Genomic DNA, 24,139 nt, shown 5'->3' with positions numbered 1-24,139 from the left:
AGGTTAAAAAGGCAGGAGTAAAATGAATATCGCAACAGATAGAAATTTTAAAAAATTGTTTGTTTTATATCCTTATTTCATTTATCTTCTAAAGTAATCCATAAAAAATACTCATTCTTACATATTCATCTATTAAGATACAAATCTCAATCTCCCCACCACCTATCATTCTATTCCATTTATTTTATGTTTGTACAAATATTCAGGAAATATTTCAAAAGATATAACCAAATTTAACATTAGTTAATTAATTAACTTAACCTAATGATTCTCCATCCTGGTGGCAAATAAGGGTGACTTGATGAACTTTTATAAAAGGAGAGCCATTAATTTACAGCAAGCTATGCCAAACTCAATGGCTTACATGGGCCAAATAAACAAGGTTTAAGTTTATGTAGGTCGCAAAAACACACACAAAAGCTTCAATTTCCATAGAAATGTAGGTATATTTAGATAAAGGCATGCTGAATACAAAGGGCTTAAATAAATGAGTAATCGTTAGCATAAAATAATAGAACATTTTAATAAAAATTAATATTTTTCCTGAACATTAACTTACCAGACACTGACTAATTGCACAAGTTAATAAGCATAATGCAAATAAATCTATTTTTCTTGTTCTCCTAAAGCAAAATATTTCCTTTTGAACACACCAAACAAGTCAGCTCAAGACTAATGATGTGGCGATCAGCTGCTAAAATATTCCCTGCTAGTATTAGTGGAGAGAAATGGTGCACCTGCGTGTAAGGCACCTAAGGGAAATTAATGCAACACGATTATAGTAATCAGTCATTAGTGAACATTTTAGTTCGTTATTAATATTATGTGTAACAGGATTTTGTAAAAATTAAGTTACAACATTTTTATTAAAATGTTTCTTACATACCATTATATTGTCTAGGCCGCAAAAATATTCCTTGTGGGCCTCATGTGGCCCGCAAGTTTGACATGCTTGCTTTGCAGTTATTTGTTTCACTGTCTGTTATATGAAGTCATTTTTACTGTACACTCTGAGGAATGCATGCATAAGATAAGTACAGTCCTAACGGGTTTGGCACAGTGCATAGAGTGTTGGTCTGTGGACTGAAGGGTCTCAGGTTCGATTCCGGTCAAGGGCATGTACCCTGGTGTGGGCACATCCCCAATGTGGGGTGTGCAGGAGGCAGCTGGCTGATGTTTCTCTCTCATAGATGTTTCTGGCTCTCTATCCCTCTCCTTTCCTCTCTGTAAAAAATCAATAAAAATATGTATATTTTAAAAATCAATAAAATATATATATTTTTAAAAAGGTAAGTACACTATCCATAGGGAGCTTGAAGTCTATAAAGGAAATAAGATATATACAAAAAATATAGTAACTGAAAATATTATGAGCCCAAAAGAGGTCCAGGCAATGTATTATAGGATTTCAGAGAATGACAATGTTGCTTTTAGCATTAGGCAAGTTTTCATGGATCATAGACAGCTGAGCTTGGTTGTAAAATATGGATCAAATTTTTATATTAAAATTATTAATAAAGGGCATTTCCAAATTTTCTGATGAAGAAGGGACTAATAGGAAGTAAAATTGCATGAGAGGAATTATGGTTAAATTATTGGAAAACAGCTAATAATTGGTTTTGAGAACTGGAATTACTCGAGTAAGTAAATGTGAAGGAATGAAAAGAAAAGGTTTTCTCAGCTTGAGAGACCTGAATGCCTGCCTAGAGTGTGAAACTCATCCACATCACTAAGTGAAATAATGAAACCTTCTAGCAAAGAGGAGGTATGAAGAAGGATGATAAGAAAAATCAATCTGCCGAAACCAGTTTGGCTGGTGGATAGAGCATCAACCTGTGGACTGAAAGGTCTCAGGTTCAATTCTGGTCAAAGGCATGTACCTTGGTGGTGGGCACATTCCCAGTGGGGGGTGTGCAGGAGGCAGCTGATCAATGTTTCTACCTCTCTATCCCTTTCTCTTCCTTTCTGTAAAAATCAATAATATATATATATATATATATATATATATATATATATATATATATATATATATTTATCAATCTGATGTTAGGGTGAGGGAAGGACTGGAAAGGAGGAAGACTGAGTGCAGACAAGGATTATAGTATTTTGAATCAGACCTATAGTCCAATATAGAAATGGAAACTTGGAAAATGAGCCTATAAAATAAGCCCTTATTTAGAAATTGACCTTCCCCATGTATTTTGTGATTATTTCTTTCTAGAAAGTGAGTAAATAAAAATAAATAAATGCAATTAAAGCTTCATCTGCTTCTACACAAGGTCTTGCGTAAGAAATTGTATGTTGTGAATATCTGCGTGTTGAATGTGTCTAGTGGTGTGCAGGTAAATGGTTAACAATCCGCTCTCCAAATAAAAGACCCTGTTCTGGAACATGCCAGTTTCTGTGGTGTAAATAATCTTCTCCTGGCTAATTTTAAACTACCAATGTGATGTGACTGAACATGAATTTGGAAAGTCTTGGGAGGAAAGCTTCTCTACTAATTTAGGATTGACATTTCTGGGTCCCTCAGAAATTAACTGAGGACAGACAGATTAGCAGCAGGAAAATTATTCATGCAGAGATTCTCAGTAGTGGGTACATCAGTGGAGAGCCCCGCCCCCACTTCACAGAGAGCGGCTTTGAACTTCAGGGAGGAAGTAGGGGGGGTTCTCTTGGGCACCTGGGATTGCACTCTTGCTGAGGTATTAATCTTGGCTGTACTCTTGGGAGAATCTGCTTAAATTCAAATAATGTTTCTTCCTGTGGTTTCTGATAGTTCAGAAGGTTTCAGTTTAATGTAGTATTTACAACACTTTGGTGAGCTCTCAATCCCTTTTGAAAGAGATGAACACAATCAACTCTAGGGAGCCCTGGCCAGTTGGCTGCTTTGCACCAGCATAGTATGTATGCCACCTCAGATTTGATGTTTTCATGCACTGAATTAAATTCTTTAAAAACAAAAATCCAAAACAAAGTTTTTTCTTAACTACTATGATCTGGGCATGGTAGAAGTGATGACGCTATTGGCAATCAGGATTTAGCTACTAGGACTGGACATATTTTGGAGAATATTATAAGGTTTCTTGATAACTTAGGAGTTTAGATAAATGAAGTGTGAAAAAAAAAGAGGTAAAATTTGTGTATAATTGAAGTAAATGCTTTCTGTGTATTCTTTCACCCCCTCATTTTGTTTTTTTTTTGTTTTTTGAAAATCGGTCAAGTTGATTGTACATAGTATATTTACTACAGGAAGGTGCTAAACTTCTGTCCTCTTTGGGAGGGTTTGTGAAAGAAAAAAACTAGGTGCAATCATTTTGATTTCCAGTGGTCTAGCTAAGTGTGGCTTTTTCAGGACCAATCTCCTCATGTCATAGGGTCTAGAGAAGAAGCAGGGGTCCTTCTTGGTCCCCCTCATAGTTTTCTGAATGTTCTCTTTCCTACCCCTGATCACTCTTGGCTCGAAGTGGACTTTCAGGTTCCACATTTGCCCTTCTGTAGTCTCTTTTTAACCTAGCATTTGACACATTTTTTTTTTCATTATAAGTGAGTTACCAAGTCCAGCCCACACTTAAGGGAAAGGTATTACACAAGAATGTAAAAGCAAAAAGCATTTGAGGTCATTGTAGAAGCCACTTACCTTAGGCAACATCCAATTCTAAGCACTAGGATGGCACTCAGAATTTAAAGTGAGAAGCTTACTAGCCCTCTGTAGCAGACACAAGATTCACCTGTCATTCGGTTTAAAAACATTATCCTGTCTGCTGATACTTTTAAAGTCCAAGAATGAAATGATACCCTTTCCTTCCAGTTCAATACAACTAGCACACCAGCCAGCTCTGCCAGGGAAGAGCTGCTCGGTGCAGCTGAAAGTCAACCAGCAGCAGCTTGCCACCCCCAAGGCCCTGGCATCTGTGTTTTGGCTGAGACTACACAAGGCCTTTGTCTTCATGAGTTTGCTGGGATCCAGAGGCTTTACTGAGGCCCATTCATCCCACAAAACATCCCTTAAGATGAAGAAGAATATAGAAATAACTTCCCGCTTATGGGAGAAGGCTCCAGAAGCAGCAGGCAGCCTTCCCGTTAAATGCTTATGATCTGAAGCTTAAAGCTCTTACTCAGACCTCAGCAGTAAAAAGCCAACTGCATCGCTGTGGAAGAGAACACATGTTCTCTGAATATGATCTTGCTAGCCAAAGGAAGGGGAATGAGCTGAGCCAGGCACCAAATTCATCTATGCCAGATTTATCAGCAAGAAAAATGACTCTTTTCTGGTAGACAGAGGAACTGAGCGTGTAACACTAGCAGAGATACTTTTCCATGAAAGGAACACCAGGAATGAGGAAGAATTGTTCCCATCATATCTCAAAATCTACCAACATTTTCATTTGCCTTATAATTTTATGTTTCCTTAAATATGCAGAAAATTCAACGTAGTCACATATATCATTGTTTGTGTGATTTATTTAGGTTTATGTTTAGAGAGACAGAAACATCAATGATGAGAAAGAATCATTGATAGGCTGCCTCCTGCAGACCCATACTGGGCATCGAGCCTGCAACCAGGGCACATGCCCTGATTGGGAATCAAACCATGAACTCTTGGTTCATAGGTCAACACTCAACCACTGAGCCATGCTGGCCAGGACTATTTAGGTTTATGTTTAGAAAACCTCTATCCATTCTATGATAATTTGTATATAATGTTTACCTATATTTTCAGGTGCTTCGTTTGGGTCATTTATGTATTTAGCACTTCAGTCCATTCAGAATTTATTTGAATGGAACATAAGGATATATATTTTTTTCTCTAATAACTAACCAATTGGTAAATCACAGCCTTTTAAATAACCTGATATATTTCTCATTACCTACTGAAGTGACTATAAATTTAGATCTCTCAAACTTTTCAAATAGGAAAAATTAGTACATTAGCCTATGAGGAAAATTTATTAATATATGTGAAGTTAGCTAATTATATTCATATTATATAAGTAAGTCCTTGTAATTCCATACATGTGTTAAAAGAAATAATCACAGATATGTTTTTAAAACATTATAACAGCATTACTTGTAAAGAAAAAAAATGGCAGTATAAAAAATGTTTAAAATTAGGGATCTGACAAGATGAATAAAGCTGTAATTATATGATGGAATTGTATGCATTCATCATAAGTTACACTGAAAAAAATATTTGGTATGACAAAATTTTTCAGAATATAGTTTAAGACAAAATTTATGATACATAATGTACATTAATTTCAATCAATCACATTGCACAGAAGACTGGAAAATGCACATATGCTTTAGCAGTAATTATCTTTTGCTATTTAGATTTTTTCAATCTACTAGAGGCCTGATGCATGAAATTTGTGCAAGAGCAGGCCTTTGCAGCTGTGGCTGCCTGGACCTTCCCTCACAGCCATGGCAGCTGCAGCCCTGGCTTCGTTCCAGAAGGACGTCCGGAAGGATGTTGGGTCTAATTAGCACATTACAGTATAATAGATAGATCTATCTATCTATCATCATCATCATATTTTAGTTTTGTACTTTCCATACTTGGCTTGCCTCCCCTAATGAGCATAAGATAATTAGAAGGACAAACAGTTTTTATTAAACATACATCACAGAGTCTGGTGGTAAGTTTTCAATACTGTCTGTTAAATGTTGTTATTAAATAAGACCATAATTTAAACTTGTTTGAAGCAGCAGAACACACCAAGAATGTTCAAGAAAATATAAACAGACAGAGTAATGATGGAGATTCAAATCATAGACTGAAGCAGATGGAGATCCATCAGCACTTGGTTTGGTCCCACCTCAGAGATTTGTGATCAGAGATAGAATCTCTCCCCCTCAGAAAAATAATGGGTTAAAAAGGGAACTGCACCTTATAGTATCTGTATAACTGAGAGGAATGATATAGAGACTTTAAGGTTCAAGTATCATACACTCGCAGAATTTGAATACATGTGTAGAATCTTCAGTTTCCTAAAATTGAAGCAAGCCAAAAGCAAAATAACATGAATATGCTTCATCATTGTTGAGGTGGCCAATGAAACCATGAACAAAATAAGCTGGTTTTAAAAACATATTGCTAATAAGATTAGTTATTTCTCTTCTTAATTATGCTGTCCTGTGTCTGTTATGAAGAAATTATGCTTTTGGTAGCTGACTTTTAAATTTGTTTAAAATGAACGAGATAACATTAATTTGTCACTGTGGTGAAGCTCTAACACTTCTCAAAGAACAAAGTGCTTAGATTCTAAATGATTTTTATTTCTATGTACACGAACCACTGCTTAACAAAAGCATCCTTTGAGAGTTGCCAGTTACTTGTTTTAATTTTATACTAAACAAAAATCCTCTGCTCTGTAATGTGGTTTCTGAGTGGTTCTTTTTACCAGTAAGAAAGAGCTCAAGTAGTCTGCCACCCTGAGTTCAAATGCCAAGTTTAGTTTTTATTATTAATTACTATGTTGGTCCATCTGATAAAGTACAGTGTGTAATTCATTTAGTTATTTTGAATTATCCTGCAAAATGTACTAATCCCTATGTGAATTAATATAATTTAATTTCTGAAGCTTTCAAACTTAGCAATCATTTCTGATTTCTCTGCGGGATTTACCCTGAAGGAACTAGTAAATTCATTTTAGTTTATTATTATACTAGAGGCCTGGTACACAGAATTTGTGCACAGCGGAGGGTGGATTCCCTCGGCCCAGCCTGCACCCACTCCAATCAGGGATGCCTCAAGGAATGGGGCCTAAACCAGCAGATGGACACCACTGTCACAATCTGGGACTGCTGGTTTCTAACCTAAAGTAACCAGAGATCCTGCTTTTGGCGGGACAGTCCCGCCAAAAGCGGGACGTCTGGTCACCTTATTCTAACTACTCACATGCCTGATTGTCCCTAACCAATCTGCCTGCCTGCCTGATTATCACTAACTGCCTCTGCCTGCCTGTCTGATCGCCCCTAACTACCCTCCCTTGCTGGCCTGATCTCACCACCAATTGCCCTCCCCTGCCAGCCTGATTTCCCCCAACTGTCCTCCTCTGTCGGCTAATTTGGTTCTGATTGGTCAGTTTCTATTCCAGCCAGCATCAAAAGCTCTGTCTCCTAGGCAGCCATTAGCTCCTTATATTAACCCAGGTTTGGTTCTTATTGGTCTGTTTCTATGCCAGTCAGCATCTCTGGGCCTACCAATGGGGCCTGACCAGAAAGGCATGGCTTATTAGCAGCTCTGGTGGAGGCCTGCAGAGAAATGGAGGCATGGCTGTGGGCTGGGCCTGGAAAGAAAGAGAGGCAAGTTTTGATCAACAGCTGCCACAGGAGTTCATCACCACCAAACCAGAATTATATGAATTGCTGAAGGGGGTTCTTTCAGAAGAGAAAGTAAACAAAGATAAAAATTATGAACAACAAATACGTAACTATCAACAAGTGAATCTAAAAAACAAGGAAATTTAAAAAATCTGATGAACAATATTAACTGTTGAATATAATAGAATCAGAGGTATGGAAGGGGAGTGAACTGACGATTCTTGGGGAAAAGGGGAGAGGGGGGCGTGGGAAGAGACTGAACATAAACTGTGCACCTATGGATGAGGACAATGGGGAGAGGGGAAAGGGCAGAGGGTGGGGTGGGAACCTGGTGGAGGAGAGCAATGGTGGGGGGGTGGGGAAGGAACATTTGTAATAATATGAACAATAAAAACTTATTAAAAAAAAAAAAAAAAAAAAAAAAAAAAAAAAAAAAAAAAAACAGCTGCCACAGAGGCTACAGATCAGACCTTGCCTCTTTCTGTGCAGGCCTCTCTCCATGCCTGATCCACAGCCCCCTAGGAAGTCAGTGCTGGGTCAGGGTGCCAGCAGCATTCCACTTCCGGTCTGGTCAAGTCTTTGGTCATAATGGTCGTCGTATGACCCTAGCTCTTTATTTTATTTTTTAAATATATATTTTATTGATTTTTTTTAAAGAGAGGAAGGGAGAGGGAGAGGAATAGAGAGTTAGAAACATCAATGAGAGAGAAACATCGATTCAGCTGCCTCCTGCACTCTCCCCACTGGGAGTGTGCCCGAAACCAAGGTACATGCCCTTGACTGGAATCGAACCTGGGACCTTTCAGTCCACAGGTCACCACTCTATCCACTAGGCCAAACCCCTTAGGCCCCTAGCTCTTTATTATATAGATATTTTAATCCTTGCCCAAGGACATCTTTTTATTGATTTTAGAGAAATAGAAAGGGAAGGAAGGAGGGAGAGAGGGGGAGAGAGAAAGCATGAAACATTGTTGTGAGAAAGAAAAATCAATAGGCTGCCTCCCATATGGGCCCCTACAGGGGATTGAACCAACAACCTAAATATTTGCCCTGACTGGAATTAGGATATTTGGCATATAGGATAAAGCTTCAACCAACTGAGCCACCTGGCTGAGTCAGTTTATTTTGTTGCAATAGTCCAATAATTCAGGCTCTTATGGGGTTTGGTCACAGCTTTGATTTAGCTTTAATTTGGTGACAAAACATTAAGAAAATGAGATTAGTAATTTGAAATGTTCATAAGATCAGAATAGAGCAAGGAGAAAAACTAACTGAACACTGAGCAAGGCATCTGTTGGGATATTATTTTTCTTAACTATCTTAGGGAATAGCATCCAGAAAGAGATTTTAAAGAGACATCATTTTTAGAACCTCTGTGATTTTAGAAAGCTGAACTTCAACCAGAGCTTTTATTTACCTTGTGAATCTGTGCTAAAGGCCTTTTGAAGTAGAGAATGCATGATGAGACAGTGGGAAAATATTAACTCTTAAGCCTCAGGTGGGTGTATAAATTTATAGAATCTCCATGCAGATTGATGTGGCAAAAACATTCACAATTATAATTCAATATATCTTTTAGCCCAGTCATTCCACCTCCAACAAATTATTTTATAGGTAAATATACAAATAATATAAGATTATTTATTTCAGATCTGTTTGTAATAGCTAAAGAGTGGGAATGCAAAACTGGTTATATTATGACATAGGCATAAAATGGGATACTATAAAGCAAAATAAAAGAATGAAGAAACTAATTATATACTCATACATGTTTATTTGAAAAGGCAAGTTGAAGACCAGTATGCATAATAGGTTATCTTATATATATAACATTTAAAAAATATATGATTATATATATTTGTGTGTGTTTATATTATATACATATAACACCTATGGAGGGTTATACAGTAAAATGATAGAATTAGAGGCCTCTCAATGTCTGGGGACTAAAAGTGGAAGGTAAATGTTTTTCTGGAAAAAGACTATGTGAATGTGCTATCTAGTTAAAATGAAAAATTTTAAATATATACTAAACTTTAAAAGAATATAAGTAAGTACATTCTTATATCCAGGCATATTTTGAGCAAGTCATGAAGCTTCAAATTAAATATATATAACTAAGTCATCCAAAATTTTGAAAATAATTTTGTAAACAATTTTGCTATCATAAATATTGGTAACTTCATAGCCTAGAATAGAGCAGTGTCCTGGGTCTCTACTTGTGTTATCCAATTCCAAATTCTAGGTTCTGTAACTTGCAATTTTCCAACCATAGTGTTTATTCCTAGAGTGGAGAGGATTCTTAAATCTCAGGCCCACTGTTTTGTAAAAATTATTTGACCATGCAGAGCTCCATTATCAATATGTCAGATGTGTACTTAGGACTCAAGTTTTTTCCACTCCATTTCTTGGATTGGATTATTTCCTGGAGATATTCCATGTACTTTGGTAGCTCTGGAAAATTAGTAGAAACACATTCTTTGGCCTTGGCAGCATTAGCTTAATTTGAGCATTTCTTTCTCAAGGTTCCAACACAGTTTCCATATTTGAGCTTCATTTAAATGATTGTCTCCTGTTCTGTTCTGTGCCCAATAGGAAAGATTGGCCAGAACTTTGATATATGCTCACACCTATGTCAAGAGTGTTGGATCAGAGCTGCTCAAAACAAATGGATTGAGATTTTAGGAGAAATCACTCTCAAAAAGAAAATTTAAATTTTGTTAACATAGTAGAATGGATTAGATACTCAAAGGCAAAGCAGAAGATAATCAACTTATTGTTTCCCAAACTTTTGACATATGTGTTCCCCTTCTATAATTTTTGTAACACTGAGTACCCCTCGTACTCATGAGAACATAGAATTAGGCGCAGCTAAGCACGGTTCAGTGCATATCCCCACCAAACTCCGGTGCAACATGTACCCCCACCAAACTCTTCCTGTACCCCTGGGGGTATGCATATCACACTTTGGGAAACACTGATACTACAAGAATGTGTTACACAGAAAACAAACAAACAAAACAACACTTGCATTTTCATCTGGAGAAAACAGGGCCAATAAAAGATGTCATATAAATTGGTAAGGTTGTTGAGTTTGTTTAAAATACAAAGAGCTAGTCCTGAATAGATATTGAACTTCACTTGCTGTCTCTCTCATTTCACTTTGCTGCCAAAACAAGAAACAAATAAGCATGGAATAGGTTTCTCTGTGTCATGGTTAGATGTTCTGCTTTCCCTTTCTTAGTAAGTCTTTGGGACAACCACATCTTAAAAGTGGGATGACACATGACTTAAAATCTAAGGACAGGGAAACCTAATGTGTACTCAATAATTAGAAAATGGCTGAATGAATAAATGGATGCATTTTCCCAGAAAATTGACACATCTGAAAAAAGGCACTTTCAAGAAAAGTAGCCCATTTATACTATGGAAATCTCTGTATTATATTAGTAGTAATATCATTATTAAAACAGTAGTATAAGATGTGGTACATTTTAAATCTAATTTTAGAATTATAAGGATACATATTCAAATCATAGTCGATGCATTTAGATGACCATTTTTTTAATAGACCTGGATAATTACTTTATAAAATTTACCCTAATGGTTTAAAAAATTAAAATGTTTTACTTACACTCAAATCTGTTTAGGTAATCAACAGATTTGAGCCCGATTGATCATGTCTCACTTCAAGAAATCCTGATAATAAACTTTAATCCCATATAGGACAGATCTATTAATTATGCTTTCAAGGGAGGTATAATTAATGGATCCATGCTGTGGAATTATGGCACTCAGTAAATATTAATAATTCAAACTCACTTTTCAAAGCACCTTAGGAGTACCTAAACAAATAGATCATTTTATATGGCTGAAGCTTTCCTTCAACATCCTCATGTGGAACATAAATGCATGGAAAAATATTTAGCATCTACTTTTCAATGAGATCTTTTTAGAAGATTAAAGATTCTTCGGTAGAGATATTATGCATTCGAATAAAATGGTCCGTCAAAATTTATTTTTGTGAGGGTTATAAAAAGTCTGATGCAAGCTTAGAAGCAATCAGTAAAATGACAGCCATGTATTATAATACTAGTTACATTGCTAATAAAGAATATTTTAAAATAAGCATTTTATTTTAAAAACAGTTTCAGTTTTATAGAAAAGGTGCAGAGAACTCCTGAACAACCCTCACCCAGTTTCCCCTAGTGTGATCATCTTACCTTAGCAAAGTACATCTGTCACAACTAAGAACCAATATTAGTGCGTTCTTATTGACTATACTCAGCAATTAGTTTCCCTATTGTTCTTTTTGCTATTCCAGGATTTTATCCAAAATGACACATTATATTTAGTCATCACATTACCCTAGAAGCATAATCTGTAGTAGTTCTCAGACTTCTCCTGTCCTTAATGAACTTGACTTTGGTCAGTTTTTCTAAAAGGTTCCTCAAATTGGGTTTGTCTAATATTTTTCCCATAACTAGACTGAAATTTCTGGTTTTTGGTAAGAAGGCCACAGAATTGAATTATCTATCTTTAAACATTATATCATGCTACCTTCATGATCACTTGGTTAAGGTAGTATTTGCCAAGTTTCTCCACTGAAAAGTTACCTTTCCCACTTTTTATCCATTACTCTTTGGAAATAAGTCACTAAACACAACCTAGGGCTGGAGATGGGGTATTAAATCCTTCTTCTTCTTCTCCTCCTCCTCCTCCTCCCCCTCCTCCTCCTCTTTCTCTTCCTCCTCCTCCTCCTCCTCCTCCTCCTCCTCCTCCTCCTCCTCCTCCTCCTCCTCCTCCTTCTTCTTCTTAATATATTTTACTGATTTTTTTACAGAGAAGAAGAGAGGGGGATAGAGTTAGAAACATCAATGAGAGAGAATCATTGATCAGCTGCCTCTTGCACACCCCCTCCTGTGGATGTGCCCGCAGTAAGGTACCTGTCCTTGACTGGAATGGAACCTGGGACCTTTCAGTCCACAGGCTGATGCTGTATCCACTGAGCCAAACTGGTTTCGGCAGTCCCATTTCTTGAAGAGGGGGAGTAGCGGCCTAAATTTTTTTGGAATTTCTCTGCAAGAAAGATTGTTTCATCTCCCCATTTTTTTTTATTTATTTGGTCACTGATTTATTTATGTATGAATTAATTTTTTGTTTCATACTTTGAGTTGTACTCTACTTGTTTATTTTCTTGCTCAAAGTGTTTCATCTTTGGCAACTGAGAGCTTTTTCAAGTTTGCTCCTCTCTCTCTTTGACATGTCACATCTTTTTATTTTTGAGCATGTCTTTACTTTTTGCCACAACAAAATACTTCAGGATATGGTGAATTTCAAAATAATTTTTGAGTGAAAGAAGCTGAACCCCAAATAATTTATAGATATAGAAATAGAAAGGGGGGAATCTAGCAATTTGGCTGAAATAACACTTTAAGTGTAGGGGAAAAAATGTTAGGTTTATATTACCTCTCAATCTAGTGTTGAAAAGATGTTTTTGGACTTTAAAACAGAAAACCAAATTTTAGGACACTTGTCAGAATAAGGATAGTCTTCTTATAATGAGAACATCTATTGCAATCTCCAAATGAGTGAAAAACCCAAGGGAATTACAGGATAATTAAGGACATTCCTTATTTTGTGATGATTTGCTTCCTTCAAAGAATAAGTATTCTATATTCTCATGATATTGAATTACATATGGTCATAAACCAGACATTTCCATAATCTCTGAATTATATCATAAGCAGATAAAGCCACAATGCTAACAAAATATTTTATGAAGATATTATATAACATACACTGTTAGCTTTTAAAAGCATTTATGCAACTTATATCTATGCAAAGTACATCTATGAAGTATTTTGTTAATTTTATTTAAACATATAATTTCATTGGTATTGCTATCATTGAATGAAAGAGTAAATTAATTTAAGTATAGTAAAATGTATGGATAAGATATATCTGAAGAGTTTACTATAGTATTTTAACTCAAAGAATAAATAAATTGGCAACTAAATTACAGATCATTGAAATGCAAATAGAAAAAATCAGCTAAAATTAGGATTTTAAATTATATATGTGTATATATATATATATATATATATATATATATATATATTCTCTACTTAATAATTAAGTGTATTTCATAAGGTGTTGTCATATAAAATTGATTTTTTAAAATATTTTTCTCATGATTACTCATGAGAAATGGAATTAAAGTGTCATACTATATGATGGATTTGAAAGTGAAAGCTAGAACAAAGGTTTCTCTAAGAATGACATTCAAAGAATCAAGGTTACATGATGCAAATTTTGGAGTTTGCTTCTTACAGTTTAGGATGGCACATTTATTTCTGGAATGTTGTAGGGAGACCTCAGCCCTAAGAGAAGTTTACCATGAAATTTAACTTTGAGCTGCTCACTTTTGGAAGTTGAAAAGCCTTCATCTGAAAGAATATGATCCATGATTTTATATTTTTACAACTGAATGCCATCTGTCACCTGAATATATGATTTTTAAGGGCAAATATTTTAATGTAATATGCAGAATATCATTACTTCAGGATAATTTCATTGAATTCAGATATATATGAACTGTGTTCTATCACTTGCTATGTGTCCAGTTTATTGTACACATGAATAAAAGGATTTAAAATAATAACTTTTAATTCTCACTCAAGGGCATGTTTTTTGATTTTGAGAGAGAGACAGAGAGAGAGAGAGAGAGAGAGAGAGAGAGAGAGAGAGAGAGAGAGAAATATCAACCAGCTGCCTCTTGTATGTGCCCCTACCAGGATTTGAACCTACAACCTAGGTATGCACCCTGACAGAGAATGGAAAAACAGACTTTTGGTGCATAGGATGATGCTCCAACCAACTGAGCAAGCATGCCAGGGCAAAAAATAATATTTGAATTGAAAGAAAGTCTAAGAATTTGTAGCAGTTACAGTGTCTGTTCTTCTTTTATTGGTACTTGAGTCAGCCAAACTTGTCTACTTGTTCCCTTATCTCAATAATGATTAATTCATTGCTATGCTTTAATCTTTACTGCACAATTTATTGTATTTGTCTGTATGTATTTTTGGAAAACAAGATGAAAAATGGAGGTGTGAATTATTTTCAATATTTTATTTGCTTGCCTACTTAAATGGAAAATTCCTCCGAGGGAATAAGCTAAGAATCCTAATAATAAGAGCCCAGGGTTGTAACTTGTAAAGATGGATCAGAACCAAAGGCTGAGTAACAGGAAGTCAGTGCTGGGTTGCTATGGAGCCCTTCACAGCCACTGCCACATGCTGTGGGCTCCACTGGTCTGCCCCCCCAGTCCATAGGAGACTGGCCAGCTGCAGCTGGTGGAAAGTAGTGAGCCCAGGCCCAGCCGCCCCACCATCATGGGGCGAAGAGCCCAGGCCTAGCTGCCCTGTGATCACGGGGAGAATAGGCCAGGGCCAAGCTGCCCCACAATTCCAGAGGAAGAAGCTGCTCAGATCACCAAGCGGGGCTAGGGACCTGTTCAGGCGCATGACTTTGGAGTCCAGGGCCTCTAGCCTGCAGCCACAGGAAGTCTCCCTCTCCCCAGAATTAGGAGCACCAGCCCAGGTATACCCAGTGGCCTGGTCCTGACTGGGGGTGAGTTCCTGCAGGCTGGGGTTTGACCCTTCTGCATTAACAGTAGGAGGCCAGTGCCTTTGTTATTGCTGTGTGTCTGGGTTTTAAGTGGACAAATGCCCGGCAATCCTGAGTGCCAGCTTAGCAAAATCTTTTAGGAAGAGAATGCTGTCTGATTTCCTCAAATTCCCTCAGCCCCTACTCACCCCTCTGTAAAGACACAGAACAAGTGAGGCCCCTTAAATAACAATCAGAGGTCTCCAGCAACGGTGGGCCTCTCTCATCACAGTCATTAGGACTGGATGGCATTTGAGTATTTATCTAGGCACCATAACAGATTAACACAAGCTCAAGTCATGATCTCTGCCCTTAAAAAATTCACAATCTTATTAGAGCAAGTGGATGATAAAAGCACAATAATAACACCAGAATGTAAGGCAACAATACAGAGAGGAGCAGAGGCAATTGCTAGGATGATTTTCCAATAATTAGTACAAAGAGTATGTGCTGTGAATTACATTTTAAAAATATGTGTGGAAGTAGCTGCTTCATGAGTATGGCATCCCTTCCTAGTTTAAAGAAAGCTGAGTTCCATGTGTACTGTGTGCTATGCTATGATACCTGAGGCACAGGACAAGGGAGGTCCTAAGTGTACTATGCTTTTATATCTGAGTCATTCTTTATTCAATGTGATTTATTTCTGTACGCCTCAGCTTTGTAATAGTTAAATTACTAGAATAATGCATCTTGCTATAAAAGAGTACTAGAAGATCAAATGATCGGGTGATATTTATTGTTATTTTCTATAAATGAACACAATCTCTGGGAGGCTAAAGTGATAGGTATTATAGAAATATTCAGATAGGGAGACTTACAGGCTTGATTACAAGTGAGGTTTACCATCACAACCAAAATTTATTCCTTAAAAAAAAAAAGCAATGAGCCAACTAAAAACTAAATCAAATATAAACCCTTGAAGGGCAAATGTAAATTGGATAAGCTTTGCTATTACAAGAGCAAGGAGAAAAAAGTCAGATGCAGAAATGAAGACCACATTGCATCCACTCTAAGTAGCTGTTAAAGAAAGAGAATGATATACTATGGAAATACTTAATGCAGATTGTAAAGACATTTGTTCAAAGAGGATTTCCTAGAGTAGGTGATATTTCAGTTATTTTTTTTTTTTTTAATGTGAAGAGGTTACCTAGCTAAGAAAAAGGTGTAGGAGTCCCAATTGCAGAGGGTGCAGTGGAGCTGAGGGACACCCCCTCCATGTGTGGATTTTATGCACCAAGCCTTTAGAAGAGTAAAATAAATTCTGTTGCTACCTGTTGTCAATATTCTTTTCTTGCTTTTAGAAAAAAGTTATGACAAGATTCTAACTCTTTTTTTAGGTTAATCTCTTATGTAAGAAGTTTTAATTGATTATATTTTTAAAGAACTGAAAGAACAGCATTGGCAAATTTCCAATAATGCTCTTATACCGTGTCTTTTGTCCTTTAAAGTTTTGTTCAGCAGAATATAATAAGAAAGTTTGTAAAATGTCAAGGTCTGTGAATGTAGGGATCTTAAAAATATAATATTTCTTCATTTTGCAATGGTATAGTAATGACAGACATGCTTTTTATGAAAACTTGATATAATTATATTAGTCTCCATAAAACAAACAAACAAAAATCCATCTTTGAAAATAAGCTTGATAGACAGAAATAGCAACAAAGTGAATTATCACAGATATGTATCATCTTTCAACAAAAGGTAAAAAATAAGTAAGCAAATGTCATATTAAATATTACTATAACACAAGAAATGATTATTATATTTAATAAAATGCATTTGCAATGTACATTGTCATAATTTTACTGATATATCAGATAATTATTCCTAAATAAGAAATAATTCATTATAAAACAATTAGAGACCCGGTGCACGAATTTGTAAACAGGCAGGGGTCCCTTGTAATGGCCTGCAGGGATTGAGCCAAAGCTGGCACTCCAATGCCACCTGCAGCTTCTGCCTGCTGCTCCCACTCATCCCAACCCCCTGGTGCACTGACCACCAAGGTGCAGCCCCTGCGTTGAGCATCTTCCCCCTGGTGGTCAGTGCATGTCATAGCGACTGGTCGACTGGTCACTTTGTGATTTGGTCATTTGGTCATAGAGTCTCTTAGTTTTTTAGATAGATAGACAGATAGATAGATAGATAGATAGATATAGATAGATATAGATTTTTTTATTTTCCTACACTCATATTTACTTTATTTTTTTATTTTAATAACAAGGATTATATTCTAACTTAAGAATAATAAAAATGGCTAAAAAAAGGTGTCTTTTCAATTCACTTTGTTTTTCCTGCAGAGTGCGGATATGAGCCCAGCAAGTAGCACCACTTCACTTCCAGTTAGTCCTCTGACTGAAGAGCCATTGCCTTTCAAGGTAAAAAAACAAACAAACATGCATTTTTAAATAGTTCATAAATATAGTAAAATAGATATTTAATGCATGAGTGGCAAAATGAACTGCTTTAATCTGTAATAATCCTATATCAAATGTTAAAATCTTTTTGTTGTTGTTGTTTCATTTTACTGTTATTCTAGTTGCTAAATAAAGGTAAAGGTTTGCAATATAAATTAATACTTTCTGGAACATGTTGTTTGCTTAGCATATGAAAGACAGTGTTTTCATTATAATAGTTTGCTGTTACATCAGTTGAGGTTCCAAACCTTTACTCTATATTAGTTTAAGCAATAAATTTAGAATGAGTGGTCAGTCCTCATCAAGTGTTTAAATTTTCATTAGTAGTTAAATTTTCGTTGATGACTGTAGGTCATAATTATCTAATCTTTATAAAATAATAGTCAAATTCAAGAATTGAATTATGGAACCATTCCTCCACATTGTAATTTTAAAATATTTAAGTAAATATGCAAATAAGTATTTAAGTATTATGATTAGTAGAATTCCTCAATTTGGAAAGCTTTATACATTAAAAATATGAAGTCATCTTTTTGTTTTGATATTTAAGGTTAGGTTAGACTAAATGGCATGAATGTAGCATAGTCTTTCAAGTTAATATAAAATGAATCCTCTTTAATCACTTAGCTTTCTTTTCTTAGAAGTGATTCCAGAATCCAATGCCATAGGCAACTGCACTAATGTGGCCTCTGAAAGATAAGCTTTGATGGCTGATTGAAGGAATTGATTTTATCTTTTCTATTGGAAGTTTAGTTACTGAAAGAAATGCATTCCATTCTTTTCTTGGTCTATATTGAAAGTACTCATGCAACAATTGGGAGAAATATCTTGTTTTGATTCAAGTATTTATCAAAGTGAATGCTTTTCTTTAATTATCAGCTTTAGAATAACATTCAGGTTAAATTGATTTTAACCATATAATCTCAAGTCTGACATATATATGTTTGTTATTTATTTATTCACATTTATACCTTAATAATTATCTTTCCACTAATATCTCTGTCTTTATTTTTGACTTGAATGATAGATGATAAACTTGCTATCAATAGGCCAATAGTACCAGAGGAAGGTCTATTAAGTTAAATGTAGAAGAAAACTAGGTAGCATACTAGAGAATTTCTCAAGGACTCAAGAGAGGTAGATTAAACAAGACAATTAGATCTTTTTCTTTTTCTTTGGACAAAATGCTTCCTTTCCACAATATAGCAGTATTTTTCAACACTAATTTGTGTGTGTGTGTGTGTGTGTGTGTGTGTGAGGGAATGGGGTTGTTAATCATCACCTGGGGATATTTTTCCATTGATCTTTTAGAGAGAGTGGAAGAGAGAGGAAAAGACAGAGAGAAACTTTGATATGAGAGATACACATCAATTGGTTGCCTCCTTCATGAGCCCTGACCACGGCCTGGCCCAGGGGGGACCCTGCAATCAAGGTAACTGCCCTTGATCAGAATCAAACCCAGGACCTTTCACCAACAAGCCAACGCTCTATCCACTGAGTCAAACTGGCTAGGGTAACACTATTAATATTTAATCTCATTCTTTAATTTAATTTTTAAAGAAAAACAGATCTGCACTGAAAGAAAATCCAATCCCACATACTTACTCCCTTCTCAGTTTTCTCCCCTGAGCAGGTAATCTCCTACTAAACTTCATTAACTTGCAATTACCATTTAAAACATATTGCTGTAGTGTTTTGTTTTGCTTACCTGGTCTTTCAAAAATGAGGAAGATCCATACAGTCTTAAGCAATGGCAGGAAACTTTGTGCCTTTTTTTTTCAGATAGAACGGATAGACCACAGCTACATAGGGCAGGGCACATGAATGTCATTTCACCACAGTCATCACCATTCCCTAATGTATTCATGTCTGGCCACAGAAACTTTGACTCTATTTTTCAGAGAATAAGATGCAGGATTCTCTATGTTTTCTGTAAGTAATACACTCACTGATTTCCTAGTCAGACTCTTGGTGCTGAGAATTTTCTAGGATTCCAAGTTCATAAATCTGTGCATGCTATTGCAATAGACATAATTTTGGAGACAAAAGGCAAATATATAACCTGTATTTTTGTAACACAGTAGTTAGCATTAAATACACTCTATACACAACTGGTCTGTCATATGCCACTACATCATTATGAAAGGGCCAAGGGAAAACTAATTTTGTGCAAGGGTGGGAAGAATATTTTATCAAATAACCATAGTAGAATGATGAATGTTCACAATCATTCATCTAAGTCTTTGATTTGGAAAAAAAGTGAGAGTGCTAGCCAGTTTGGCTCAGTGGATAAAGTGTTTGCCTGCAGACCAAAGAGTCCCAGGTTCTATGCCAATCAAGGGCACATACATTATAAATATAATATAGGTCCCTCCCTGGCCCATGCCTGGGCCTGGTCAGAGCGAGTACAGGAGGCAACCAATGGATGTATTTTTTTTTCACATCAATGTTTCCCTCTGTCTTTCCCTCTCTCTTTCACTCTCCCTAAATATCAATGGGAAAATATCCTCAGGTGAGTATTAATAGCAACAGCAACAACAACAAAAGTGAGAGAGTCCACTGCTTAATTGTTAATTACATTTTAATGTTTTTCTGTAGAATAACAATGAACCTAGTTGGCATTGTTAAATTTTATATTCCCATTTTACTATATTCTACATTTTTTCTCTGCCATTCTCCCTGATTTCTCTCAACTGTCTAATCATTGGCCTCCTCTCTCCCTATGTTAGGCTCAGTCAGATGTTCCACAACAGAGATGCCTTGGGACTACCAAATTCTACTGTTCTTTACTGGCAGTAGGATAACCCTATTAATGTATTTGTATATTAACAGTCTTAGTCCATTCCTAAGCTAGCACTCTTGAAGATAAAGCTGGTTCCTTGTTCCCGGCTTCTCAGTAATAATATATGTTCTTTTGGCCATATTCTTTTTGCTTGCTACATTCATCACATACTTTAAAAATTTATTTATACTTCATCAAAGCATGGTTGCTGCATTTGGTCCTTTTTCCTCAAAAAAACAACAACACGTATTTTCTTTGATTAGATATGTTAGAAAAAGGAATTTTCTCCCCTAAACTTTTATCCTTATCCTGTGATAAATTTGATGAGATAGAAACAAATGCAACTCTATTTTTCTTTAGTCTCTACTTCAAAAGTATACGAGAGCACTGAAGTATACCCTCAATTTACCAATCTTCAAAGTCTAAAAATAAGCAAAATAACTCATTGCCTTTCTTGGTCCATTCATTGACTGCTGCTTCTCTGTGATGTTTGGGTTCCTAGACTGTCTAATGAGATTGGGTATCTAGTGCTTGGAATACTCAATGGAGCCCCCTGTCTAAGGTCCAGCCACCTTCCCCGAAGCTGCCACAGGCTGGTGCTGGGCTGGTACCTGGGTCTCCTTGCATAATCCAAAGTTCTCTTGACCCCTTTTCCTCAAACCCAGAAATCATCATTTAGTTTAAACTAGAAAAACTCTCCTTCAAAGTTTTCTCAGATATTATTCCTCTCTCCTTTAGTTAGCCAGGATCTGGAAAAAAAATATTTTCAGTGTACTTTTAGAAATGGAATTGAGGAAAGGAATTGTCTGAAGTGTTTGAAGATTCTTCTGTTCTCACACAAAAAAATCACTTTAAGAATCACGGGGTCACCAGTTTAACCAAGGAACAAAGTGGAAATAGAGAAATAAGTTACTGCCTCAAATAACTTACCCTGTCATGCAATGTTGGAATGTTAGGAGGTTGGGGGAGAATGAGGACGACTCCACTTGATCAAAGAGCCTAAACTCAGGACTTAGTAACATGTAGTAACACACATAGTTTGCTCTCAGTTATAAATGTTATATAGGAAACAATCTAGAAAATATACCTTAATCATCAATTATTGGAATTATAATTTTCCCTGTAGTTTTTATAAGGGCCACTTATTACTACTTTAATAACATATTTATTTTTAAGAAAGTAGAAAAGAGAGTTGGGAACATTATAAGCAATGTAGCCTGGTTAGGAGACTGCTTGGGAAGAAATCACTGCCCAGCATTTTCTGTATGGGGGACCGTAAGCCTTTGTGTCTTGATTTCACCAGCTGTGAAAGGGAGATCATTTCTTCACTGAGTTCTTGTAAGGTTAAACAAGTTAAGGAGTTGAACATGCTTGGAATAATATATTGTATGCAGTATATGTATTAAATATTATTTTTAGGAAGAAATATCCCAAAATTTGAAGCAAAAAGGTTTTATATGTTATAAATAACATGACACAGAAATATTTCACTCAACCCCTCATACTTTATTTGCAAATTTGAGACCAGAAGTATAGTTGAAACATAAATCCTTTGCTTTGGTGAACAAAAGTATTTAATGTTCATTCCTAGAAGCCATGCTGTTTGTTTTATACCTTCAAATATTCAGATGAGCTCGTATATCTGATTTCTCTTATAAAATATAATTGATTGAAATGTTCATTAATTATAAGGGAGAAGTAAATAAAATAAATTTCCTTAAGGGAAAACTAATAAGTATAGTAAATCATTACTGAGGGAAAAAGAAATACATAATTGTTTCTGTAACCATAAGGACAAATAGTATCTTTTTTTTTTTTTTTTTTTTTATCAGGAATATACCAGAGTATATTTTTCTTTAATTTCTCAAACCTTCTCCTGCAGGTTAACCTGATAACCTCCTGAATGCAATGTCCACTAAAGGAATATTGTTCAATCACATTAGGTACTGGGAAAAACCACACTGTGAACAAAGCAATGCTGACATTTCACTCTGTGTGTTAAAACATCAGTATACTAAGTAGTGTCAGTTTATTTTGTCTAACAACACATAATGGAAAGAGCACATTTGGAGACTTCAGGAAAGAGGAGTCAGACAGTGGCATGACATCCACACATCATCTATTGTATATCCTGCAGAGCTTTAGACATTTTGTGTGAGTGTTTATTATTACCATTTTTTTCAAAAATTCAATAGTCTCTCTTATTATTAAGAAATCATTTTTTCTAGGTCACAGAAAGAATCCCAAAGGATATATTTTGTATTTCTGGACATTTTGTTTTGTTTTGTTTTTAAATATATTTTTATTTTCAGAGAGAGGTAGGTAAAGAAATAGAGAGATGGAAACATTGATAAGAAACACCTTCCATCGGCTGCCTCTTACTGAGGATCAAGCCAGCAACCCAGGAATGTGCCCAAACTGGGAAGTGAATGGTGACCTCCTGGCTCATAGGTTGATACTCAACCACTGAACCACCTTGGCCAAGCTGAACATTTTTTTGACTAAGCTATTTACTCATTCATTTATTTGTTAATGAACCAATTTATTGAATACCTACCCTGCATTTGATGGTATTCTAGACACTGGTGCTTCAATGTAAACAACCCAGACCAAATTCCTGCTTCCTTGGTATTTGGATTCTAATGAAAAAAGATAGACAGTCAATACACAAATACACACCTTGTGAGGTATGGATAATAAATGTTCTGATAAAAAATGAATTTGGATGACAGAAAGTAACTCTGAAGTATGCTGCTGTTTCAGAGAGGATGGTGAAAGATGGCCACTAAGATTAGGAGATATTTTAGGAGAGACCATAATGAAGAAAGGGAGAAAGCCACCTCTCTCTCTATCTGGGTTGAGGCCTGAGAACAGAAGTGCAAAACCTATGAGGCAGGAGAACACTAGGCCTTTGGGGAATTGTCAGGAGTACCATTGCGGCTGGAGCAGAGTAAATGAGCCAGGAAGTCATAGGAGATAAGGTCAGAGAGAAAGCAGATCAGGAAGGGCCTTGTGGGATAAAATAAGGACTAGGGATCTTACTTTACAATTGATAGGAAACCATTCAAGTGGTTTGAGAGAAAAAAGACATAGACAGACCTTCTCTTAAAACTATTACTCTGACTTCTGTATAGATTGAGTCACAAGGGGACATGGTAGAAGAAGGAAGTCAGGGATCCTGTAACAAGAGACGACGGAGGCTTACACTGGCAGTAAAAGTTGAGAGATTAACATTGGCAGGATTTTGTATGTGAGTCTATAGAATTTATTATTGGGTTGCATGTGCGATATATAAAAAAAGAATATCAAAGATTATTCTTAATTCTAACATTAGAACTAACAGTATTGTGTTATTTTCTTATGGCAGTCCTGTGCTAAAATATGTATTCTCTTGGTTCTGAAGGTTAGGCGTACAAATACAAGGTGCTGGAAGTGTTGGTTTCCAGTGAAAATCTTTTTTGCTTGCAGATATTCCTTTGTGTTCTTACATGGCTTTTTCTCTGTGCAGCCACATTCCTGGCATGTCTTCCTCCTATTATAAGGTCAACAGTCATATGGAGCCTGGGCCCGCCCAAATGTCCGCATTTTAACTTACATTTTAAAGATCTTGTCTTCAAATATGGCCACATATAAATTTTGAGGAGACACAATTCAACGCATAAAAGATGCACTCCAGATTGCTAGGTTATCTCGTTTCTGCACATATTAACTCACAGGAAGGTAAAGTGAACTGCTTAATTTAATGGGGAATGACAAAGATTTGCAGCAATCTGTAATCTAATATATTGTTATATGATAGTACTTTATTAATACAGTTTTCAGTGTTATTGGGTTCTCAGACAGGTGTGAGAATATGTATAAGGAAATAAGAGATTTCCTTAAATGTTTATATTTATCGACGAGCATACACATTTGAGTACACTATTCATTGTTATTTTAATTTGCATCA

At 35.9% G+C, this 24,139-nt stretch overlaps 1 protein-coding gene across 2 annotated transcripts in view; it reads left to right on the top strand.

Annotated features, from left to right (window-relative positions):
- CCSER1 (coiled-coil serine rich protein 1) overlaps positions 1 to 24,139 on the top strand; it is a 1,094,278-nt gene that overhangs the window by 427,641 nt on the left and 642,498 nt on the right. For both annotated transcript variants that reach the window (XM_036411399.2, XM_036411402.2), the window contains exon 7: positions 17,292 to 17,369. In XM_036411399.2, the coding sequence (XP_036267292.1) occupies positions 17,292 to 17,369 (78 nt within the window). The remainder of the gene's footprint in view (positions 1 to 17,291; positions 17,370 to 24,139) is intronic.

This window comes from Pipistrellus kuhlii, unplaced genomic scaffold (genome assembly GCF_014108245.1).
Source record: "Pipistrellus kuhlii isolate mPipKuh1 unplaced genomic scaffold, mPipKuh1.p scaffold_m20_p_1, whole genome shotgun sequence".
NCBI lineage: Eukaryota > Metazoa > Chordata > Mammalia > Chiroptera > Vespertilionidae > Pipistrellus > Pipistrellus kuhlii.
The sequence above is the reverse complement of the archived record's forward strand: the minus strand, read 5'-3'. Positions and strand labels throughout refer to the sequence as shown.